The sequence below is a fragment of the Tasmannia lanceolata genome, unplaced genomic scaffold (assembly GCF_043159265.1).
Source record: "Tasmannia lanceolata isolate RefF3 unplaced genomic scaffold, GAP_Taslan_0.1 ptg000012l, whole genome shotgun sequence".
In the NCBI taxonomy this organism is placed as follows: domain Eukaryota; kingdom Viridiplantae; phylum Streptophyta; class Magnoliopsida; order Canellales; family Winteraceae; genus Tasmannia; species Tasmannia lanceolata.
In genome coordinates, this window is record NW_027518689.1 from 43,574,402 (window position 1) to 43,595,972 (window position 21,571).

Genomic DNA, 21,571 nt, shown 5'->3' on the forward strand with positions numbered 1-21,571 from the left:
TATGAATCAATATCATTATTTTTTTGTGTGTGTGCAGATATGGGAGGATATTTTAGGGTTTGAGAATGCTGAGTTTTATATAAAAAGGTGGCCTCAATTGGATGGTATGCGTTTTGAAGATGTACTAATTTCATTCCCTGATGCAGTACCCTGTGGAGTTAAGGTTGCTGCAAATGGTGGGAAAATCATCTTAAACCCAGATGATGATTATGTTCTAAATGAAGGTGATGAAGTCCTCGTTATAGCTGAGGATGACGATACATATGCCCCGGGCCCTTTGCCAGAGGTGATATTTTTTATAGCATATTTTATTGCACTTTTTGCCATGCAATTGTCAGAATAAGTTGATTGTTATTGTTTTGCTCTCTGATAAACTCATCTTCGCCAGTTTAAAGTATAGACTGTGCATGGGCTTATTAGTGGCAGATCAAATTCTATATATGTTATCCTTGTTGGAGTCGGGTAAAATCTGTAGCTTACATAGAATTTTTAAAGAGATCTTTGCATGAAATTTGATCCTCTTAGCTGTGCCTATATTTTAACGTGTCAACCCACATTGATATGCATCGTCAGCATACACAAGGTTATATTCTCCAGATGACCAGTGCAGATATTCTGTCAGTTGATGCCCAATACACTTCACTACTACCTCTCATGTGGACTGTGATTGCAATAAAGAACACTAGTACTAGCTATGCACTTCATTTCTTTTCTAAATGGACATTGGGGTAATTTTTATGCTACTTCTACCAATAGGAAAATGGCAATGTTTAGTTTTAAGATTCATTCTTGTCATCTTATTCTCTACATTTTACCTTTTCTCTTTTTAAAAGATGAAAGGATGCATTCTAGACTTTTAAAAATGGTGAAAGGATGCATTCTAGAGTAAAAGAAAAAAGAAAGATATTTAACATGCCATTTGCAAGCCAGCATGCCTCCGTAACCTGTGGCCGTGGATAATGGACGTACAAAAACCCGTGAATTGTTAGGAGGATTTTGTCTGCTTATGCAGAATATGCTATAGAGATGAGATTTTTGACCAGGAGATCTGATCTTCTTGTGATGCACCATCTGCTGTTTTCTGTAAACTTTCATTCATGTTTGGTGCCTTGCTCTCTACTTCATGCCTGAATTCTGCTAACTGTCATTGTAATTACAGTGATTTATATTAATGTCTTCCATGCTATTTTAACTCTGGATTTTGGATTCTGAACATATTTGAAAATAAGATATTTGAGCTTTCATATACTGTACTTCATAATAATGAATGACCGCTAAAATTTGCCCCCTCTGGATATTGAATGACACAGATGAATAAATTAGGAACTTTTTGCAGGCTTCAGGTTAGAGGACGCATTGGTAGATGTTATTATGCTTATAAAGAATCTCTCAAGAGTCCATTTTCTATAATATCATGAAATTATTGTTGTTATTAATATTTTGCTTGCAGAACCACTATCTCTGATGATTTTTCATTTTAGATTGTGTTGTAAATTGATTGCATGACCTTATGTTGCACATTCTTCTGCATTTTCACCTTTTCTCATTTATGCTGCTTCCATTCTATAGGTGCGTCGGGGTTGTCTGCCTAATGTTTTCAGCCCTCCAAAGTTTCCAGAGAAGATTCTATTTTGTGGTTGGCGTCGTGACATCGATGATATGATTATGGTAATTTGACGGCACATGCTACAGATTTTCTCGTGATGATTGATGGCATATTTTAATCCTCTATATTTTTTTGTTGATACTTATATTCTACTTTATCTTGGTCTTTTCAGCTTTGATATTATCTGTAGTTCCTTTCATGTTTTCAATATATTACTTTTACCTAATTTTCATGTAATTTTCTCTCCTTTCGGCGTTCATATGTTTTAGTTTTCAGTTTCTTCCCAAAATTGCCAATTTTGAAAAGGTGTGGGGAGCAAGTATTTTTTGCTTGTTTGTTTCTGCCGACCCCAACTAGTTTGGGACAAAGGCTTAGTTGAGTTGAGTTGAGGAGTTGTTTCTGATGAAATTTCACCCTGACTTGGTTTGATTCTCTTTCCATTTCAGGTGCTAGAGGCATTTTTGGCTCCAGGTTCAGAATTATGGATGTTTAATGAAGTTCCAAAGAAAGAAAGGGAAAAGAAGCTAAGGGATGGCGGACTCGATCTTTCGGGATTAGTGAACATAAAACTTGTCCATAGAGAAGGAAATGCTGTCATCCGGCGCCATTTAGAGAATCTTCCTTTGGAGACATTTGATTCTGTGAGTATGCATCATCTTTACATAGAGATAATGAATCTGACGACTGTCTTTACATGGTAATTTATACTATTTACTTTTATCACATAATTGTTCATTTCTATCTGCCTAAGGATATTCCGAGTCTTTGAATGGAGCCCAAGCAGGTCCTGATGTGATACAAAGGGCCAAAATTGGTTCCATCCATTCTGGATGTATTGTGTTACTATGATTTCTAGTTATATTATGCCAATTGAGTCCATATTGATTGGTATGAACTAATACTGTTATCTTTATTTCGACTGTCCATAGCCTGAAAAATGAACCATTTTCACCGTGCTTTCAATTGAATTTTTGGCCATTAAATCTTGACCGTTTCATGTTTAAACTCATTGTAGTCGAGGTCATTGCCACCTTCATTGTAATATCCGAGGTCACCTTCATCATCTATGTGATGAGAGCGTCTATTGGATTTCTCACTTGACCCACCTGCATTTGTCAGTAACTCTTCATGTTCAGCTCCTTTTCCTCTACTATTCTGTCCATCTAAAACCGGTGTGCCCTTCTCCACTAACCATTCCTCCACATTATCCTCACCAAAATATATGTCCAAGTCAATGCGAGCTTTGTTAGGTCTCCTAAGATTCCGTTCACGTAGTCTCAAGTTGTCATGTAATGGATGTATACCCGTTATCCATCTTTTCCACTACAAGCCTATTTTTTTCTTTGTATAAATGTGAGCAAATGTACTCCAATTGTGCTCACCTACTGATGAGCATGTTTGGCTCAACACAACCATAATTATCCTTTGTAATTTGAGATGCTTGCTGCCATGCGAATGGTGTCGGGTTTGATATTGATTTATTGATATTGTCAGTAACTCTTCCTTTTGATTTATTGATTGCATGGCAATAAAAAAACCGTGGAGCCGTGTCGGGAGGGTGTCCCCACAAGCCCACGACGAATGGTGTCGGGTTTGATATTTCTGAGAGTAAACCTTCTTTTCCATAAACTTGGGACTACGAAATAATCCGAATTTCACGCAAAAGAATTATGACCAGAATCGCCGCCTAGGTAAGGGATCTAAGACCCATAAGTGACACTGTAAACTAATCTACGATCCCAGAGAGTCAGGTCTGTTACCTGATTACCAGAAGGGAAGGTGTTAGGCACCCTTCTCGCCCGATAAAACCGGTCTTTAATTCCAAGAGTTATTTATTTAAATTTAATCAAAATAATTAATAAATTTTTTTTATTGAGATATGTGATCTAAGGGACATGCAACCTAAACGATCTAATTGAATGTGAGGCCTAGTATTTTTATTTTGTTTATTTTATTTACACCAAAAAAGGCAATCGATACAAAAGAGCAAGCAATGAGAAGGGACACAAAAGAAAAGAAAAGAGTGCGTCTGAACTTGGAGGCCACCCAAGCTGCTAAGGCCCCTAAACTACATGCTTAAATGCCTAACCTTTAGGACTGAGACTGGTGATTGACTTTGCGTGCTTAAGGATTCCATCTAGGATCTCTACATGCAACTAATGCAAAGGACCTAACCTTCTAGGTGCAACTAGACTTGACTTAAGAGATTGAGGGTTTGCAAGCGACCTACATCTAAGGTTCAACTAGCTTAATGACTAGGATTTCCTAAGAGGTTCTAAGGGTTCCTAAGCAGTGTTAGATTTCTGATAAATTTTGGGGCTTGTTGCCTCTTTAAGGGTTTTTACAGCTTTTACTGGACTTGAACTTTGACTTCTACTTTAATTATTTATCAATTATGTATATTCTGGAATTTTCTGGAACTTTTTGATTTTTTCTGGATTTTAGTGATTTTAATGATAAAATAAATTTTTTTATCCTTTTTACCATTTTTATTGATTTTTCTAAAAAAATACCTTTTTAAGAGAAAAATAATTATTTCTCAGTGAAAATACATTCTTATTGGGTTTTGATAATTTTATTAAATTTTCCAATGTATTTTAAAATTATTGCCCAATTTTAACTGACTTTTGAATTGGTTTGTTATTTTTCCTAATTTTCTCTTTGAAAATGCGTCTTTTACGGGCTTTTTAATTTTAACAATTAATTCTTCTGAAAATTATGACTTTCAAATATGTTTTCCAATATAGTTCTAATGTGACGGACGCAATAAAAATATGATATTTTGAGAAAAAGATAATCCTTCGATAGTTATTTTTCGTAATTTTTGAATTTTTAGCCCATTAATTTTAATTAAATCCCAAACATCATCGAAATTCCCCAAATCCTTAAATCTAACATCCGGTCCAATATGGGGAACCCTGGACCAGCTGGGATTGGGGGTGTTTTAAGAGATAGTAACGGTGTGGTCCTCCAGGCTTTTCCGGGGCCCATCGGTAGGGCTGATTCGAACGAGGCAGAGGTCAGGGCAGTGCATCAAGGCTTTTTAAGTTTGTTAAAGGGGCGCTCAGTTAGATGTGTGGTGGAGGGGGACTCGTTGAATGTTATAAGATGGCTCAGAGGCTCGCGGGAACCCCCGTGGCGTTTTCTTCAATATTTTGATGAGATTAAGGACCTCGTCAAAGAAATGTCGGTATCTTTTCAGCAGGTGAGAAGATCGGCTAATGAGGTGGCTGATAAGTTAGCAAAAGATGGAGTGTCAAATCAAGTTCTCACTCTTTATGATTTCCTCCCTCCTTAATTTCATCTCTTAGTTGTTGTATTTGGTTTTGTTTCTCTTCTAGTTCTGTAAGGGGGACTCCCTCAGTCTTCTTTAATATATCATACTACCATTCAAAAAAAAAAAACATCCGGTCCAATCCGATAGTCCTATTAGGCTAATTAAATGGAACCACATTAAATTTTGAGATGAAACATACACTAAAAACCCATATAAGACAAAACTATAAGCCGCCAATTATAATATTGAATTAAAGACGCATATTTCTATTAAATACTGAAAATCATGCAAAAAACAAAATGCCAAAAATACAAAAAAAAAAAAAATCTTAAAAGATTGAGCATAGAGCCTACCTCGTGGAGGGTTCGATCTGGGCCAAGAGCGAGATTCCGAAGGTGATCCGCCGCGATGCTTGGAATTTCACTGTGTGAGTTTGAGATGTATTTCGTCCAAGCAAGATGAACCCCAAAGGATTTCGATCATGCAAGGTTGTAGAGATGAGAAATCAAATACCAATTTAGGGAGAGATAGTGGGTCAGCTACAAGGGTTGGGAGTGAAGGTGGATAGGGGACAAGATTAAGAAGGGGTTTCTCAAACAATGACTCTGGACCGAGAGAGAGAGAGAGAGAGAGAGAGAGAGAGAGAGAGAGAGAGGGCTGCTCGGTTTGGTTTGTATAGGAGGGATAGAGGGCTGCTATGGAGGTTTCTCAAACAATGACTCCGGAACAAGAGAGAGAGAGAGAGAGGGATGCTCGGTTGTGTAATAGGTCCAAGATAAGGCTTTTCTGGCGTTTAGTGTCGATTCTCAAATTTATCGTTGCCATTGTATTTGATGAAGAACGAGGTTGAACCCAATTCTTTGATTAATTTAACCAAAGTGAACCAATGAATAGAAAAGCCTCCAATAAGATTTTTTTAAGGATTAATGGAAAGAGGCGAAGGAATTTGGCTAAGGTTTACGAGAAGAAGATAGTAGGGTTGGAGGGGAGAGGGAGAACTTTTGTGTGTGAAGGGAAAGGAGTTTTTGTTCTACCCATAATGTGGAATGGATGGGTATTTATAAGGGAAATGGTAGCATGGATTGCTAAGATAAGGAGATTGGATTGATTGGATTTTGTGTGGTTAAGATCAAGTAGGAAAATTTGGACACAAATGAATGGACAAGATCAAAAGCATATGGGATATTCTATTTTCACTCTGGAAAATGCTTTTAGGTACAAGGGAAAACGTTCATATATGGTTGCAATGGTAGAAAATAGAAAGAATTTGAGTGGTGAGGATTAGTAGCCCAAAACTTTGAAACAATTGAAGGACTAGGATGATGCCACTTGTCCTTAGGATCTTTTGTGATTTGAAAACAAATTGGGAAGCAAGAGAAAACGTCCAAATAGGTTTCTCTTGCTGAAATTTTAGCAACAAATTGGTTTAACGTGTGTCCTTTTTAGTTTAGGCAACTCCATAGACCAATGAGCTTGTGGCAATCAATTTCTTCCCAATTTACAAGATCTTTACAAAATCTCTAAAATATAGCCCAAAAATCCTGAAAAATAGGAGAAAGAAGAGCATGGCAGTTGGGAAAACGTATTTTCCCATGTTGGGAAAACGTATGGGAGAGGAGAGAGAAAGAGAGGAGAGAGCAAGTATGTGAAAGTTGCAACTTTTGAGATTTTGCGAGATGCCGCAAAATATCGCTACATTTTCGAAATTTTCTTCCCAATTCTTATTCCCTGATTTTTCATTGACATTTTAAGTCCAATGTTGCCGTAGAAATTCCAAACTTAATTATTTGGATTAATGAGAGTCATCGATTTTGAACAACGGATCATTTTTCAAACATGAGAATAAATAGCTAGTTATTGGACTCTGTTGGTTGGTCAAAAGTAGACACCCCCATTTTTCTTCACTTTAAGTTACAATATTCCACAAAAGATTCGTAAAATTTCGCTAATTTTCGCACTCATAGAGTCCAAAACGTTCGAAACAAGCGACGGATTTACCCAGTAAGCTAGCTTGACCCGAAAAATTAGTAAAATGCCCTATTTATAGTACAAAATCATGTGAGAGGCCTATTACCATATACTTTGGGTCATCTAAACCATCATTCATGTGAGAGGCCTATTACCATATACTTTGGGTCATCTAAACCATGATCTAACCATGCCAATCTCTAATCGGATCAAAATTGGCTAAGGTCACTTCGCAGTCCGAGCCTTAATTCCGATCCAAGACCCGATTTTTAGAAAATTGCCAAATCGAGGGCTGATGCTGATTTGGGTGTTTCATCAATAATTTGGTGTCACTTGATCGATATTTAATCAATCAAGATTGATCCAAACTCGGATGAAACATTAGATCACTTAATTAAGCGAAAACCCTGCGAAAAGCCACGGATCAATGCGGGTGAATGAGAGTCGTCAAAATCATTCAACCAAATTATCAACAACATCGCTTTTAGTACCTTAACTGTTGTCAAATTCATATTTTAATGGTTAGGATCGTTGATCCAAAATTGATTGAGTTGGTTGGTCTGATCGGATCTCCAAATCGATTAATTCTTGAAAAACGATCCGTCGTTCAAAATAGACGGCTCTCATTAATCCAAATAATTAAGTTTCGAATTTCTATGGCAATATTGGACTCAAAATATTAAGGAAAAATCAGGGAATAAGAATTGGGAAGAAAATTTCGAAAATAGTTGCGAAATCTTCCGGAATCTCGCAAAATCTCAAAAGTTGCAACTTTCCCATACTCTCTCTCTCCTCTCTATCTCTCTCTCATACGCTTTCCCGACATGGGAAAACGTGCCATGCTCTCATTTCTCCTATTTTTCAGGATTTTTGTGCTATGTTTTGGAGATATTATAGAGATCTTGTAAATTGGGAAGAAATTGATTGCCACAAGCTTATTGGTCTATGGAGTTGCCTAAACTAAAAAAGACATGTTAAATCAATTTGTTGCTAAAATTTCAGCAAGAGAAACCTATTTGGACGTTTTCTCTTGCTTTCCAATTTGTTTCCAAATCACAAAAGATCCTAAGGACTCTCATGTATGCGAAAAACAATGAGACTCTCGGATCTTTAGCGTTAAAGCCTTGAGAGAAAACATTTGAATCTTTTTAATTATCGAAGAAGAGAAAGACTTACTAGACGCCATTGCTCAGGGTTTTGAGTGCTTGGATGTTTACGGATGAAGGAAAGAAACTTGTCTCTCTCTTGGCTCCCCTTACTCCGCGGCAACCGGCGATGGGAACCGTCTATCCTTGTCTCTCGTGGATTGAGAAGAGAACAATAATTCAGAAACTTAAAACCATGTGTAAGTTGTGACCATTGAGGACTTATTTAAAGAGATACTAGGAAAAGAATGGGCCCCACATCGTGCCAATCCAAAACCGTTTAGTTCTCCCTTTTCTAGTTGTTTTATGATAGACCATAAGAGAACTTATCTCTTATCTTAAAGGTTATCTCTAATACCAAAATACTAAGATTGATCTCAACCGTATATTTTTTCTAAGTCCACAACCGGCTAGGATTTAATCCTAACATTCTCCCACTTGGCCTACGAAAAATTTAAGCCCAACATAGAGATCAATATTGCTTAAGTGGTATTTGACAAATTGCTTATCAATCCAAAATTTCCGTTCAATAAAAATACCAATAACAAATCATGTAACCATCAGATCTCGAAATCGATCCGATAGCCAAGCCCATGGTTATATCATTAGCATCTTTACCAACATGAACATCCATAATTGTATATATGGCCAATAATCAGTCATCAGACAGTCTGCAACTCATATTAATTCCCATAGTGTGCACAAATAATAGAGTAGCAGATAAACTAAAATGTCAAAATCAAAATAACATAATGTGATCACAATAATGTATGTAGCTCACTAAACGGACTCCCACTATAATAGGCTATCAAAACTATCTTCCAATCCCATGCGTGTTACATGCTCTCTAAAGAGCTTTGGTGACAAGCCTTTAGACAGTGGATCAAAGTTTTGGGCTATTAATCCTCACCTCTCAAATTCTTTCTATTCTCTACCATAGCAACCATATATGGATGTTTTTCCTTGTGCCTAAAAGCATTTTCCAAAGTGAAAAAAGAATATCGCATATGCTTTTGATCTTGTCAATTCATTTGTGTTCAAATTTTCCTACTTGATCCCAACCACACAAAATCCAATCAATCAAATCTTCTTGTCTTAGCAACCCATGCTATCCTTTCCCCTATAAATACCCATCCATTCTATACGTTTTGCGTAGAACTAAAAATTATTTCCCTTCACACACAAAAGTTCTCCCTCTCCCCTCCAACCCTATTATCTTTTTCTCTTAGACCTTAGAGAAATTCCTTCGTCTCTTTCCCATTAATCCTTGGAAAATTTTTATTGGAGGCTTTTCTATTCATTGGTTCACTTCGGTTAAATTAATCAAAGAATTGGGTTCAACATCGTTCTTCATCAAATATAACGACAAGGATAAAGTTGAGGATCGACACCAAACGCCGGACGAGTTAGGCCCTATGCTCAATGTTTTTTAGATTTTTTTCTTCATTTGTGGCATATTTTTGCATGATTTTCAGTATTTAATAGAAATATGCGTTTTTAATTTAATAATGTAATGGGTGGCTTATAATTTTGACTTATATGGGTTTTTAGTGTCTTTCATCTCAAAATTTAATATGTGGTTCGATTTAATTAGCCTAATAGGACTATCGGATCAGATGCTAAATCTAAGGATTTGCGGAATTTCGATGATGCTTGGGATTTAATTAAATTTAATGGGCTAAAAAATTCAAAAATTGCAAAAAATAACTTAATATGATTTTTTTCTTAAAATATCATATTTTTATTGCGTCTGTCACATCAGAACTATATTAGAAAACATATTTAGAAGTCATAATTTTCACAAGAATCAATTGTTAAAAATTAAAAAAACCCTTAAAAGACGCCTTTTCAAAGAGAAAATTAGGAAAAATAGCAAACCAATTCAAAAGTGTGTTAAAATTGGTTAATAATTTTAAAATACATTGGATAATTTAATAATAATATCAAAACCCAATAAAAATGTATTTTCACTGAAAAATAATTAATTTTCTCTTAAAAATATATTTTTTTAGAAAAATCAATAAAAATGGTAAAAAAGATAAAAAATTTATTTTATGGTTCAAATAAATAAAGTGAATTATTTCCAGTAGATCCATTGAAGAAAAATTGATTTTTAGTAAATAAATTATTTTTAATCAATTTTTCTTTGTCAAAATTCAATAAATAATTAAAAATACTAAAATCCAGAAAAATCCAAAAAATTCCAGAAAATTCCAGAATATTAAAACACATTAAAACATATATAATTGGAAAATAATTAAAGTTGAAGTACAAGTTCAAGTCCAGTAAAAGCTGTAGAAACCCTAAAAGAGGCAACAAACCCCAAAATTTGTCGGAAATCCTTAAGGCCTTGGATCTAACATTGCTTAGGAACCCTTAGAGTCTCTTAGGAAATCCTAGTAATTAAGCTAGTTGAACCTTAGTTATAGGTCGCTTGCGAACCCTCAATCTCTTAAGTCAATCCTAGTTGCACCTAGAAGGTTAGGTCCTTTGCATTAGTTGCATGTAGAGATCCTAGATGGAATCCTTAAGCACGCAAAGTCAATCACCAGTCCCAGTCCCAGTCTCAGTCCCAAAGGTTAAACATTTAAGCATGTAGTTTAGGTGCCTTAGGACGTTGAACTACGAGTGACTTGATCCCTAGCGGTTGGGGTACGTAGGCAGCTTTGGTGGCCTCCAAGTTCAGACGCACTATTTTCTTTTCTTTTTTGTCCCTTCTCATTGCTTGCTCTTTTGTATTGATTGCCTTCTTTGGTGTAAATAAAATAAACAAAATAAAAATACTAGGCCTCACATTCAATTAGATCCAGTGTTGCATGGATTCGGATTCGCGTGTCGGGATTCGACACGGATTCGAGGTGTCGGATTCGGCGAACCCCTAAAAGTAGGATTCGGATTCGGTAATTTTTAAATAAAATAAATTTTTTAAAATTTAAAAAAAAAATAAAAAATAAAAAAATAAAAATAAAAATATATATATATATATATATATATATATATATATATATATACTAATAAAAAACCCCGTGCAATGCACGAGCCGACAAAGAACTGTATGGACCACATCATAGGTTGATCCAAACCGTCCATGTTATGGAACACAACATCAATAGGTTGTGCCCATAAAATCATTTTCATAGGCTGATCCTAGCCCTCCAATCTATGGAGGTTTCCATAATTAAAAAAGCATAAAGGAGGGGGGTAGGATTGAAATTATGTGGCTTTAATGGGTGCCTTTGTTAAAAAAAGTAAAAAAAAGTGATGTGTAATTCTCGTAGAATTTAGGGAGAAATTCAAATAATTCTCTCATTTTCTCTTCTGCTATATAGCATATAGATATATAGATGGTTTCTACACACGTGTAGATAAGTTATCTACACACTAGCTTAAAATACAGTGGAGGGCATATTGTTTGGGTGATCCAAACCATTCATTTGATTGGCCCTCACATAGATAGGGTGTCCACAAAATCAGCTCCATAGGATCATCCCAACCCTACGATTTGTGGAAGTAAAATGGACATGTATAAACCTTCACAAATCGGTCCATTTTTTGCCTCCACGGTTCGAAGGGTTAGGATGATCCTATGGAGCTAATTTTTTGTGGACGCCCTATCTATGTGAGGGCTAATCAAATGAATGGTTTGGATCACCCAAACAATGTGGGCCTCCACTGTATTTTAAGCTAGTGTGTAGATAACTTATCTACACTTGTGTGTAGAAACGGTTTTCTCATATATATATATATATATATATATATATATATATTCACGAAAATTTGAGAGTGGAGGGTTAAGAGAGTTGGAGGAAGGGGGTCGATGTTCGAGGGTCGAGGCACTAGGGTTTTTATTAAAAGAGTACGGGTTGTGCTTTCATATAAAAAAAGTTAAGGAGAAAATAAGTTTGAAGGGAAAATATACAGGATTCGCATTTCAAAAGAGACAACGTTGAATTAGATTCACCCAAAAAAATCAGGATTCGTGTGGGACACGGGTACGACAAGAATCCTAGTGTGTCCCACGTGAATCCATGTCCGATTTGGATGCGGAGGCGTGTCGACACGGATTCGGCATAGGGGGGCAGAGAATCCATCCAACATAGCTATCAATGGTCTGTACCAACGAGTAGGATGGAATAGAAGAATGTTGGCCCATGGATGGCCCTTACACACACAACGACTTATTAGGGTGGTCTTGCTCCCATTTCTTCCCTTCATAGTAATGGGATCCTGGTGACTACGGTTACAAAAGGCAAAAGGGTGGCAATGAAAGGAAATCAGGCCTCTCACCCGAGAATCCCTTCCTCACTCAAGCTACCAGAAGAAACCAATTGATTCCGTCTCTCACTCACTGAAATGACATCAACAATCCAATGACAACAAACAATTGAACCGAGGAAAGTTTGATTCTGTGTTGGTTTACTTTGAGACTCGTCAATTGGGGCTGAAACATTCCATTTTTACATTTGTAATTGCTTGCACAAGAAAGCAAGCAAATTAGCTCCTCATTCTCTTAACGTGATTTCTGCACGCTTGGGCGAGCAATGTAAGTTTAGATTAGAGGGAGGGGGCTGCGAACCTCCTAGGCAACCCCCAACACCCCTCTCTCTCTGTCTAATCTTCTGCATGTATTGCTCATCGGACATTGCATGAATCATGCTCAAATTGGCACCCTTTGAAACATGCATCTTAACCCTAGCAGACGCCCTGAATTTGTAATAGCTTTCGCCTTTTCCAAATATTGTGTTAAGCTATTCTAGAATTATTTGGTCCACTTGTCGACTTCTTCTTTCCAATTATTCAACATCCTTTAGGTGTGTGGAATGATTTCACCAAGGGACACTGGAAGTATTTTCTCATCCTTATGTGGAAGTGCCAACCATAAGCACCCTTTCAGATGATTGTATTGAATATTGATACTTAGATACTTGTGTATGCCCAACTTACCGTGTCTAGCAAAATGCGATATGGACACTCTCACTTGGATACTCGAGTACTTCATGTGTATGCCCAACTTACTTGATTACCTTCCCTTCCCGTAATCAGGTAACGGACCTGACTCTCTGGGATCATAGATTAGTTTACAGTGTCATTTATGGGTCCTAGGTCCCTTACATAGGTGGTGACTCTGGTCATAGTTTTGCGTGAAATTCGGATTATTCCGTAGACCCAAGTTCACGGAAAAGAAGGCTTACTCTCAGAAATATCAAACCCGACACCATTAGTCGTGGGCTCGTGTGGACACCCTCCCGTGACGGCTCCACAAAACTCCAACTCTCCATTGTATTCAATTGAAAATTCCAAGATGTATCATTCCTACAAATTGAATATAATTATGTCAAAAAGTTATTATATGATGTTTATGTTAGAACGGTTGAAAAACCTTGAACTAAATCGTTACACGTAGCGGAAGAATAAACCATGTAGAACAAAAATTTTGTTCTAACCCAAGATTCCTAGGGACTAATTAATTTTATGGTGATTTAATAAACACAAATATAAATCAAATACCTTTAGTTGCTGTAGAGAAGAAAGCGTCCGCTTGATTTACTCCTCGAAAATACGCCGACGATCTAATCGACGCGAAACCTTAAGTTGAATTGATGGATTCCTTTTGTTGTACAAAGGAACCTGTGTACAACTCTTTGTTCACTTTATAATCTGATGTAAATCAGATTATAATATGGGAATATATGTTTAGATCAATAGAGCTTAGTTGGATGATTGTCTTTGACCTTGAAAATACAAAACTAGTTGATGGAATTGAGAGAGAAGAACAAGAGAAAGACTTTGGGGTGTCTCTACCAATTTCTAGCACATGAAATTACAGGAGAGCTGTAAAAAACTCCAGCACTTTGTCTTGTATTTATAGTTTTCAATTGACTTTTGCACAATTCAAAGTTTCTAGAGAAATCCCAAAAACTAAGGAAACTAGTCAAAATTGGAATCTCCAATTGGGAAACAAGACACCCCCAATTGGGAAACCCACATGGGGCGCCCAAGGTGGGCGTGCCTTGCTGCCCATGCAACCTCGGGTTGCCTCATGTGGTTCTCTTGTTTCGAATTTTGCTTTGTCAATTGTTTCCTTCTTTCTCTCATTCCATTTTCATCACATGTGTTGCTTTAATTTGTTAAAACAAATCAAGCAATAGTATTTCAAATATTATTTGAAATTCGAATTGATAATGGCACACCACATGGGGCGTGTGGAAATGGGTCTCACCCAAATTCGTCCCATGTGGGTCCACTTGTCCAATTTAAATTCCCATTGCATCTTTATTTAATTCTTAATTAAATTAATGCAATCCAATCCTATATCTGATAGGATTAAAGCTCCAATATAATTTATGTTATTCCCAAAATACCCTTATGGTTGATACTTAACCATTTTGGTATTCTCAATGTATCCCATAGTACGTATACACTATATATATATATATTGTGTATATCCTTTCAATGCATCAAATGCCACGAAACTAGTTCGTGTGAGCAATGAAATAAATGCGAGACCTCTATCCAATAGATTATAATAGGTCAATCGAGTTGTGAGTGGGATCGTAGCAGGGATTTAACGGTAGATCTTGCAGAACCCACAAGTGGCCCCCACTGCGATTATTGCTCCATAGCTAATGCTACAATCGCATTGAGTCAGTGGCCTCAATCTAGACGTAACCTTGAAGATAACCGTCAAATCATCTTACCCCTAATCACATCAAATGTGCAAGTCTTTTCTCCAAGTTCACATCTACCGAGTTGAGTCCTACGGGGAGTGGACATTAACTACCCCCTGGGCTCACTCATTTTATACCTTTCAGTCAAGCAGAGTCAAGCAGTGTCGGCCCACAAATGCATTTGCTAAAACCATTTTAAAAGAAAACTTATTTTGTGAAATCCTTTTGATAAACATTTTATCAAATCCACCTGGTCAAGTATTTTTCTAGGCCTACTGCTTTGACCAAAACCGTAGATGTTATCCTATTAAATAATCGAAGAATTCCCTGTCGGATGTCACTATTGACCTCGAAGGTTTGTCTAACACTCTAGTACTATCCTTTAGTGACTCCAAGAAGAACCACGGTTAGATAGACAAAAAATGAGAGACTTGCCAATAGACCAATATGACTCCTCAGGTCAAATGACATGTAAAGGGTCTTGTCTGGTAGAATAACTCAACTGTCTCTTGGCCACAAGCTATTCTAATGTGATCCTGCTCAGTACGCAATCTCATTGTCGTACCCATTCTATCTTGCTTAGGATTCACTACCCAATTGATTGAGATAAGTCACTCCACATCTCGTGCATGTAAGCAAGATAGATGCTAGTTGTGTATAGGAGGAAGTGTCCAACCTCAACCCCAACTAGGAACTACTAAGGTCTGTAAAGAACCGAAATCCCATATCCCCTTGCTCCCTAGGAGCTGTGAATCCATGAGCATGGGTTTCCTACTTTACTTCCTAAGGACAAATACGTGTTAATAACAAACAACATATCACACATATTTAACTTTTAGTACCCATAAATGTCATGAAAAAGAAACTTTTATTGATTATCATGCGAAATATATTGGGTTTTGAGACACCTACTCTAACAGCTTATGTAGTGATAAATCACATGGGTCCATTACTAATGATTTTATTGCACTTTCCTAACTCCAAACAAACATTGTGAAACTCCGTGATTTTACATATGGCAAGAGAATGTATTAGTCCTTGCACTTAAAGATAATAGAGGATCTATTAAAATAACCTTATACTAGAGGAAAATGCTATGAAAGGGGAACAGAAAGATGCCGAAGAATATGGCGGATGATCCGGCGACGACTTCAATGACTATCTAAATGATCAATCACGGATTCATGATGGAATCCAACGTGTGGCAATTGAAGATGAAGAACCCAAAAGACTGAAATCTTGAAGAACAACGACGAGGTATTCGTATAGAAAATAAGACGACCAAATTTTTTATTTTTTTTTAAGAAATCACTATCAGATTTAAAGTAATATTCTTGAACTATGGTAATCTGCATGATTTTCTTTGTGAAACGTTGAAACCACAAGAATCTCATTTCTATGAAGACTGGCGAGATTCTTGTTGACTTATCGAATAAAAGTTTAGATTCATGTCGACTTGGCCAAAAGTCGCCGGAGTCTTCGCCCTCCTAGACTCAAAATGCAGAGAGACCCATTTCTTGTCCTAGACTCAGAATGCAGAGAGACCCATGTCTTGTTGACTCGGGTGAGTTTCGAGCTGAGTCAATGAGTTTTGAAACATTGCTTGAAAGTTGAAACACGACCATTGTGTAAAGCCTATCTGAATCAATCGTCAAATAGCTCGAGTCAACTCCCTTTTTACCTTGGCAAATTTCTTGTCCGTGTTGAATTTTTTCCCTACCAAGTCGATCAAAACTACACTCGAGTAGATAACTAATTGAGTCAATCATTGACTTGCTCGACTCGACTCCCTTTTACCTTGGCCAAGTTCGCATCTAATTTTTGCAACACTACACAAGACAAACATGTTGGTAGTGGATCAACCAAATTTGAGGGTGGCAATATCAGCCCCGCAGCTTGGAGTGAGGCTACTAAAAGAGCAAAGTAAACCCACACACGATGAAAGAGAGAATACTAGGCCGTGTTATGGAGTATGGAACTAATAATGCCCTTCAACTAACTATACTCAGTTGCACTGTCGACCTGGCTCAAAACATCTGTAAGAAATGTGTCTGACTAGGTATACAATCATCGTTAGGATTGATCCTAACAATCAATATTGAGTCCCACATAAGGACATGTGGGTATAATCAGAACTGGCGGTATGTTGGACTATCATGAGGACACCCACATGGTCCTGATCGTGTGCCGAACAGAAAACCCAACCATAAGATTAAGCCCTATAAAAATCAATGTTTTATCCTCTCTTGACGGTAAATGAGGTCTAATAGGTCAAAGGCCAGGGTCATCAGGTCAATGTGGAACCAACGGTAATGGGTCAGACTTGTGTTATCCGTCAGATCAACAGACCTGATTACATCTTTTGTGGTGCACATGGAGCAGAAAAAGTTACAGTTAGGAAAGAACCTAACAGTCACCATGCTTTTTGCATTTTTTTTACTTCACCATGCCTTTTGCATTCTTTTTACTTAATATGTAATTAATATTCTTATAGTAAATGACTAAAATATAGCCATTGTCTGGGCATATTGCGTAAGGTCCTTGTCTTTCAAAATGTGATGATAACAAAAATCTACCTATAAATACCCAGTGTGTAATAATATTGGATTTTTCTATTGAGAAGCTGGTTTGGTTTACATGATGAATATTCTTTGCCACACTCCGTCACAATTTCTTCAGCTAGTTGTTAGTACTATAATGCTAACTTTGAACCAACAGATCTTAATTCTTGCAGATGAGTCTCTGGAGGACTCAGTTGTGCACTCTGACTCTAGATCTCTTGCTACCCTTCTTCTCATCCGTGATATTCAGGTTTTGCTCTTAAAACTAATGCATTTTGTTTTCTGATCTAAATTTGTGGACTATTTATTCTTCTTTGGCTTCATCTTCGTTTTATATTAGTTAATGTTTGAAGTTCTTGACAATTCTTTGCATTAAAATGATATAGTAACCTTAGAACTTCTTTTTTGCTAAAAGCTTAAATTTGCTAACCTGTATCATGAAGGCTTTTGTCACTGCTCGTGCTTAATTTTTTGATATGGACATGAACGTGTTTGGCATACATACGACATACATACCATGAACTGTTTACTGTGAAGGAATGAGAAAGATGGATTAACTAGCAGTCTAGCACACTTGACCACATGGCACACAATATTCATGTAATCATGGCTGAGTTTGCTGGGTGTTAAAGCTTAGTTATATGTAAAGACTGTATCCTTTGAGCTTTGAATACTGGGTACAAATTACTAATTACATTTGTGCTCTTAGAAGGTATAGGGTATTCTTACCCATAGAGAAGTGGTTGTCCTTTGCTGTCATGTCAAACTTGACACTACAGTTATGAAAGGTAGTAGTTCTTTATGTGGAAAAGATTAATATATTTTTCTCTTTTAAAAGCAATAGGTGTGACCATTGATATGGTCCAATAGGGTATTCTATGGCTGCTTTTTCCTTTTCACTACCTAGTAGTTTTAACTTACTCTTACTTCTTTGAAGACTTTATATATTGATGTATTTGGGAACACGAACCCATTACACTAAGTTTTTTTAATGATAGACCACCTCATAGAATGTTCATGAGGTTTTAAAGCATGGTTTAAAATTTCCACCGAAATCGAGAAGAAAAGCCTGAAATGTTCCATCCCCATCCCCATCCCCATCCCCATCCCCATCGAAACTGTAAGCCCAAGGGTTCCCATGGATTCAATCATTCACCTTTACCTTCTTGTTTTGATGCTAGCAAACCCAAATTGATTAGTCTTTATGGACTAATGTGTTGGCTTGTAGTTTGTGCCTTAGACAGGAATTTCACATGTCAATCGTCATTACACAACTCAACTCAACACATCGCTTGCAGATCAACATGCACAATGGACCATCTTTCAAAAAAAAAAACATGCACAATGGACCAAAGAGCTTATACACACATGGGAAAGATCATCCTCGGAAGATACTCAAGTCAAGAGCTCAAGTCAAAGATCCCACACGTTGCCTAGCAAGTGCCAAAGAGAAGCTTGGAGATGAACTAGCATTGGTGGCCTTCTCACGCAACATTGAAGATGTCCAAGAGATGGAGGAAGCCGCATGATCAATAGAAAGTTGAAGAGTTCATCGCAAGTCAGAGATGTCCAAGAAAGTGCAGAGGAGCCAAGCAATCCAAGAAGACTATAGGTTTTATCTTGTAAAATGTATTTGCACTTTCAAAAGGTTTTCAAAATGGTTTCCTAAAACAAATTTGATATCTTTAGAAACCATCCACACTCCCCAAAAGGTGTTTGAAAACCTTAGACAAAAGCCCAAAGACCATGGCCCAAGACCCTGGATTTGTATAAGTTAAAAACGATTTTCAAATAGGGCCGGTCGACCGGGGTTCCCCGGGCGACCGCGGCAAAGTGGCTGGAAATCCAGCACTTGTCGAAACATAGCGGGCCGGTCGACCGGGGATTCCCGGGCGACCGCGGAGGTGTTCCTGGAAATCCAGAAACACCCATCATGATCGGGTCGGTCGACCGCCATAGGGCCGGGCGACCGCAGATAGGGAACTGGACAAAAATATAAAAGTCCAGGTAGCCCTCGTCGAACGACCGCCATGGGCCGGTCGACCGCGTCGGTTTGAAATTTGAAATTTATATAAAGAGCCCGATAAGGGCGGACGACCGCCATAGCCCGGTCGACCATGCCGGTCTGGCAAAAGAGCTGTTGGGGCTTGCGTAGGTTGACTTTTTCAACCCAGTTTATTACGGTTTTACCCCAAAACGGTCATATTTTCAAATGTGCTATTTAAATCCTATCCTAGACCAACTAAGCAACCTTTTGCAAGATCATTTCATATCTTTAAGAGCTAAACTTCGAAATCTAAGGTGGTTCTCCAAAAATCTCTTCTAAGCTTTGATTTGTACATTTGTATTTCACAAGAGGATCTCCATAGGGCTTTTATTGGTATAATCTTTTGGAGAGAGTGTGAGCTTTTTATTGTTTGCATTAGCCTATCAAGAGGCATTGCGTGAGCTTCATCTTCTACCTTTCATTGTAATTGGTGTCTACGATTCGGCCCAACAACAAAAGTGAATCTGGTGCGCAAAGAAGAGAGATTCCCTTGGAAGTGGTGTGCGAAGAGGGTTAATCTCCTTGGAGGCGGTTCGCGAAGAGAAGTGATTCCCTTGGAGGCGGTTTACGAAGAGGGTTGATCTTCTTGGAGTCGTATTTTGCAAAGAGGGTTTGTTCCCTTGGAGGCGGTGTATATTGTAAAGCTTGGGACTCGCCATTTGAAGAGGTCCATTATAGTGAAGGAAAATCCCAAGGAAAGACCAAGTACTTGGGTAGTGGAGTAGGTCCGTTTGTGACCGAACCACTATAAATCTTTGTGTGGTCTCCTTGCTCTTCCTCTTGCCTCCTTTGGGTGTTTGGTAACTTCTAACCTTCGTTTTACGTTTATGCTTAATTGAACAAGGGTTAGATTCAAACTTGGAATGCTTTCAAAAGCCTAATTAAATTTATAATTGCTAATTGTTAAAATTGGTTTTAACATTACACTTAATTAGGGCAAAAATTTTAATAACCCAATTCACCCCCCTCTTGTGTTGCCTATTGGGATTTCATTTGGTATCAGAGCTAAGGCACTTACATAGGCTTTCATTGGAAAACCTTCAAGAGTAAAAGATCCATGGCAACCTAATGGACTCTATACTTTCCTCATTCGATGGATCCGATTACGGCTCTTGGTCAACCCGTATGAAGATCTACCTTAAAAGTCTAGAGTTTGGGGTTTGGCAAGCTATTGAAAATGGTTTTTCTATTACAAACCCTAGAAAATTAAATGAAAAAGAAATCAATAACTTCACCTTGCATTTTAAAGCTATGATTACACTATGTTGTGCATTAGATCCAAATATATATGATAATGTATCTTCATGATCCAAATATATATGATAATGTATCTTCATGTAAAAATGCAAAGGACATGTGGAACACACTTGAAAATCTTCACAAGAACAACACAAGTAAAATTGCCTCAGCAAACTCTGAAAATTTAATAAATGAAAGTGAGCAATTTAAAATGAAGTATGATGAGTTAAATAAAGAGTTAATGGAAAGAAACAAGAAGGATTTAATAATTAAGAAATCCGTTGACTCTATGCTAATCAAGATAAAGAACTTGGAAGAAAATTTAGAAGAATATAAAATTAAGGAAACCAAGTTGCTTGAGTTAAATAAGTACCTAATATTTACAAACCATGAATTAAATGACAAACTCAAGCTATCAAGTAAAAAGGAAGAAGAAAATTTGAAAATAATTGAAGATCTTTACACCTTGAGAATGGAAGAAGAAGAACTAAGAAACACCTCATCTCTTGAAGTAAACAAATGGAAAAATGAAATTAAAGAGATGAAAGCTCAAAATGAAAATCTTTTATTGGAAGCTCACAAACTACAAGAAAACACTAATGATGTTTGTTCTCATAAACACTCTTGTAGTTCAATTAGTCCATCTACTTGCTCTTCAATTTCATGTAATTATTGTGGTAGAAATGGACATTACAAATCTAGGTGTATGCTTAGATTTGTAAAAGATTCCAAGTTTGTATGGATTAAAAGGAATTCATTATTTAAAACAAACTTGAGTGGGCCCTGAAGCATTTTCTATGCTTAGTAGATTTAGGGGTTTGTGCTAAAATTGAAAATCATTTGAAAATTGCTTGTGCTTAACAGCTATATCTTTTGCTTTTATTTCCTAGATACTACATACTTAATAATGATTTAAAGAAATCATTGTATCCAGTGAATTGTACTTGATTGTCATATCTATTGGAGAAGGCTCCCTAGATGTCTCATATTAGCATCTAGTTTATACTTGTGCTTAGTTGTGTAAATTATTTCAAAATTTGATCTGTAGATACCTTGCACT

The 21,571-nt window shown here is 37.0% G+C and overlaps 1 protein-coding gene across 3 annotated transcripts in view; it reads left to right on the forward strand.

The window, feature by feature from the left end:
• The window catches only part of LOC143888313 (ion channel protein), a 54,065-nt gene that overhangs the window by 11,620 nt on the left and 20,874 nt on the right, over positions 1 to 21,571 (forward strand). For 2 of the 3 annotated variants that reach the window (XM_077392686.1, XM_077392687.1), the window contains exons 7-10: positions 38 to 286; positions 1,570 to 1,668; positions 2,053 to 2,247; positions 17,383 to 17,475. In XM_077392686.1, coding sequence (XP_077248801.1) covers positions 38 to 286; positions 1,570 to 1,668; positions 2,053 to 2,247; positions 17,383 to 17,475 — 636 coding nt within the window. The remainder of the gene's footprint in view (positions 1 to 37; positions 287 to 1,569; positions 1,669 to 2,052; positions 2,248 to 17,382; positions 17,476 to 21,571) is intronic. The other variant, XM_077392688.1, reaches the window with a different exon arrangement.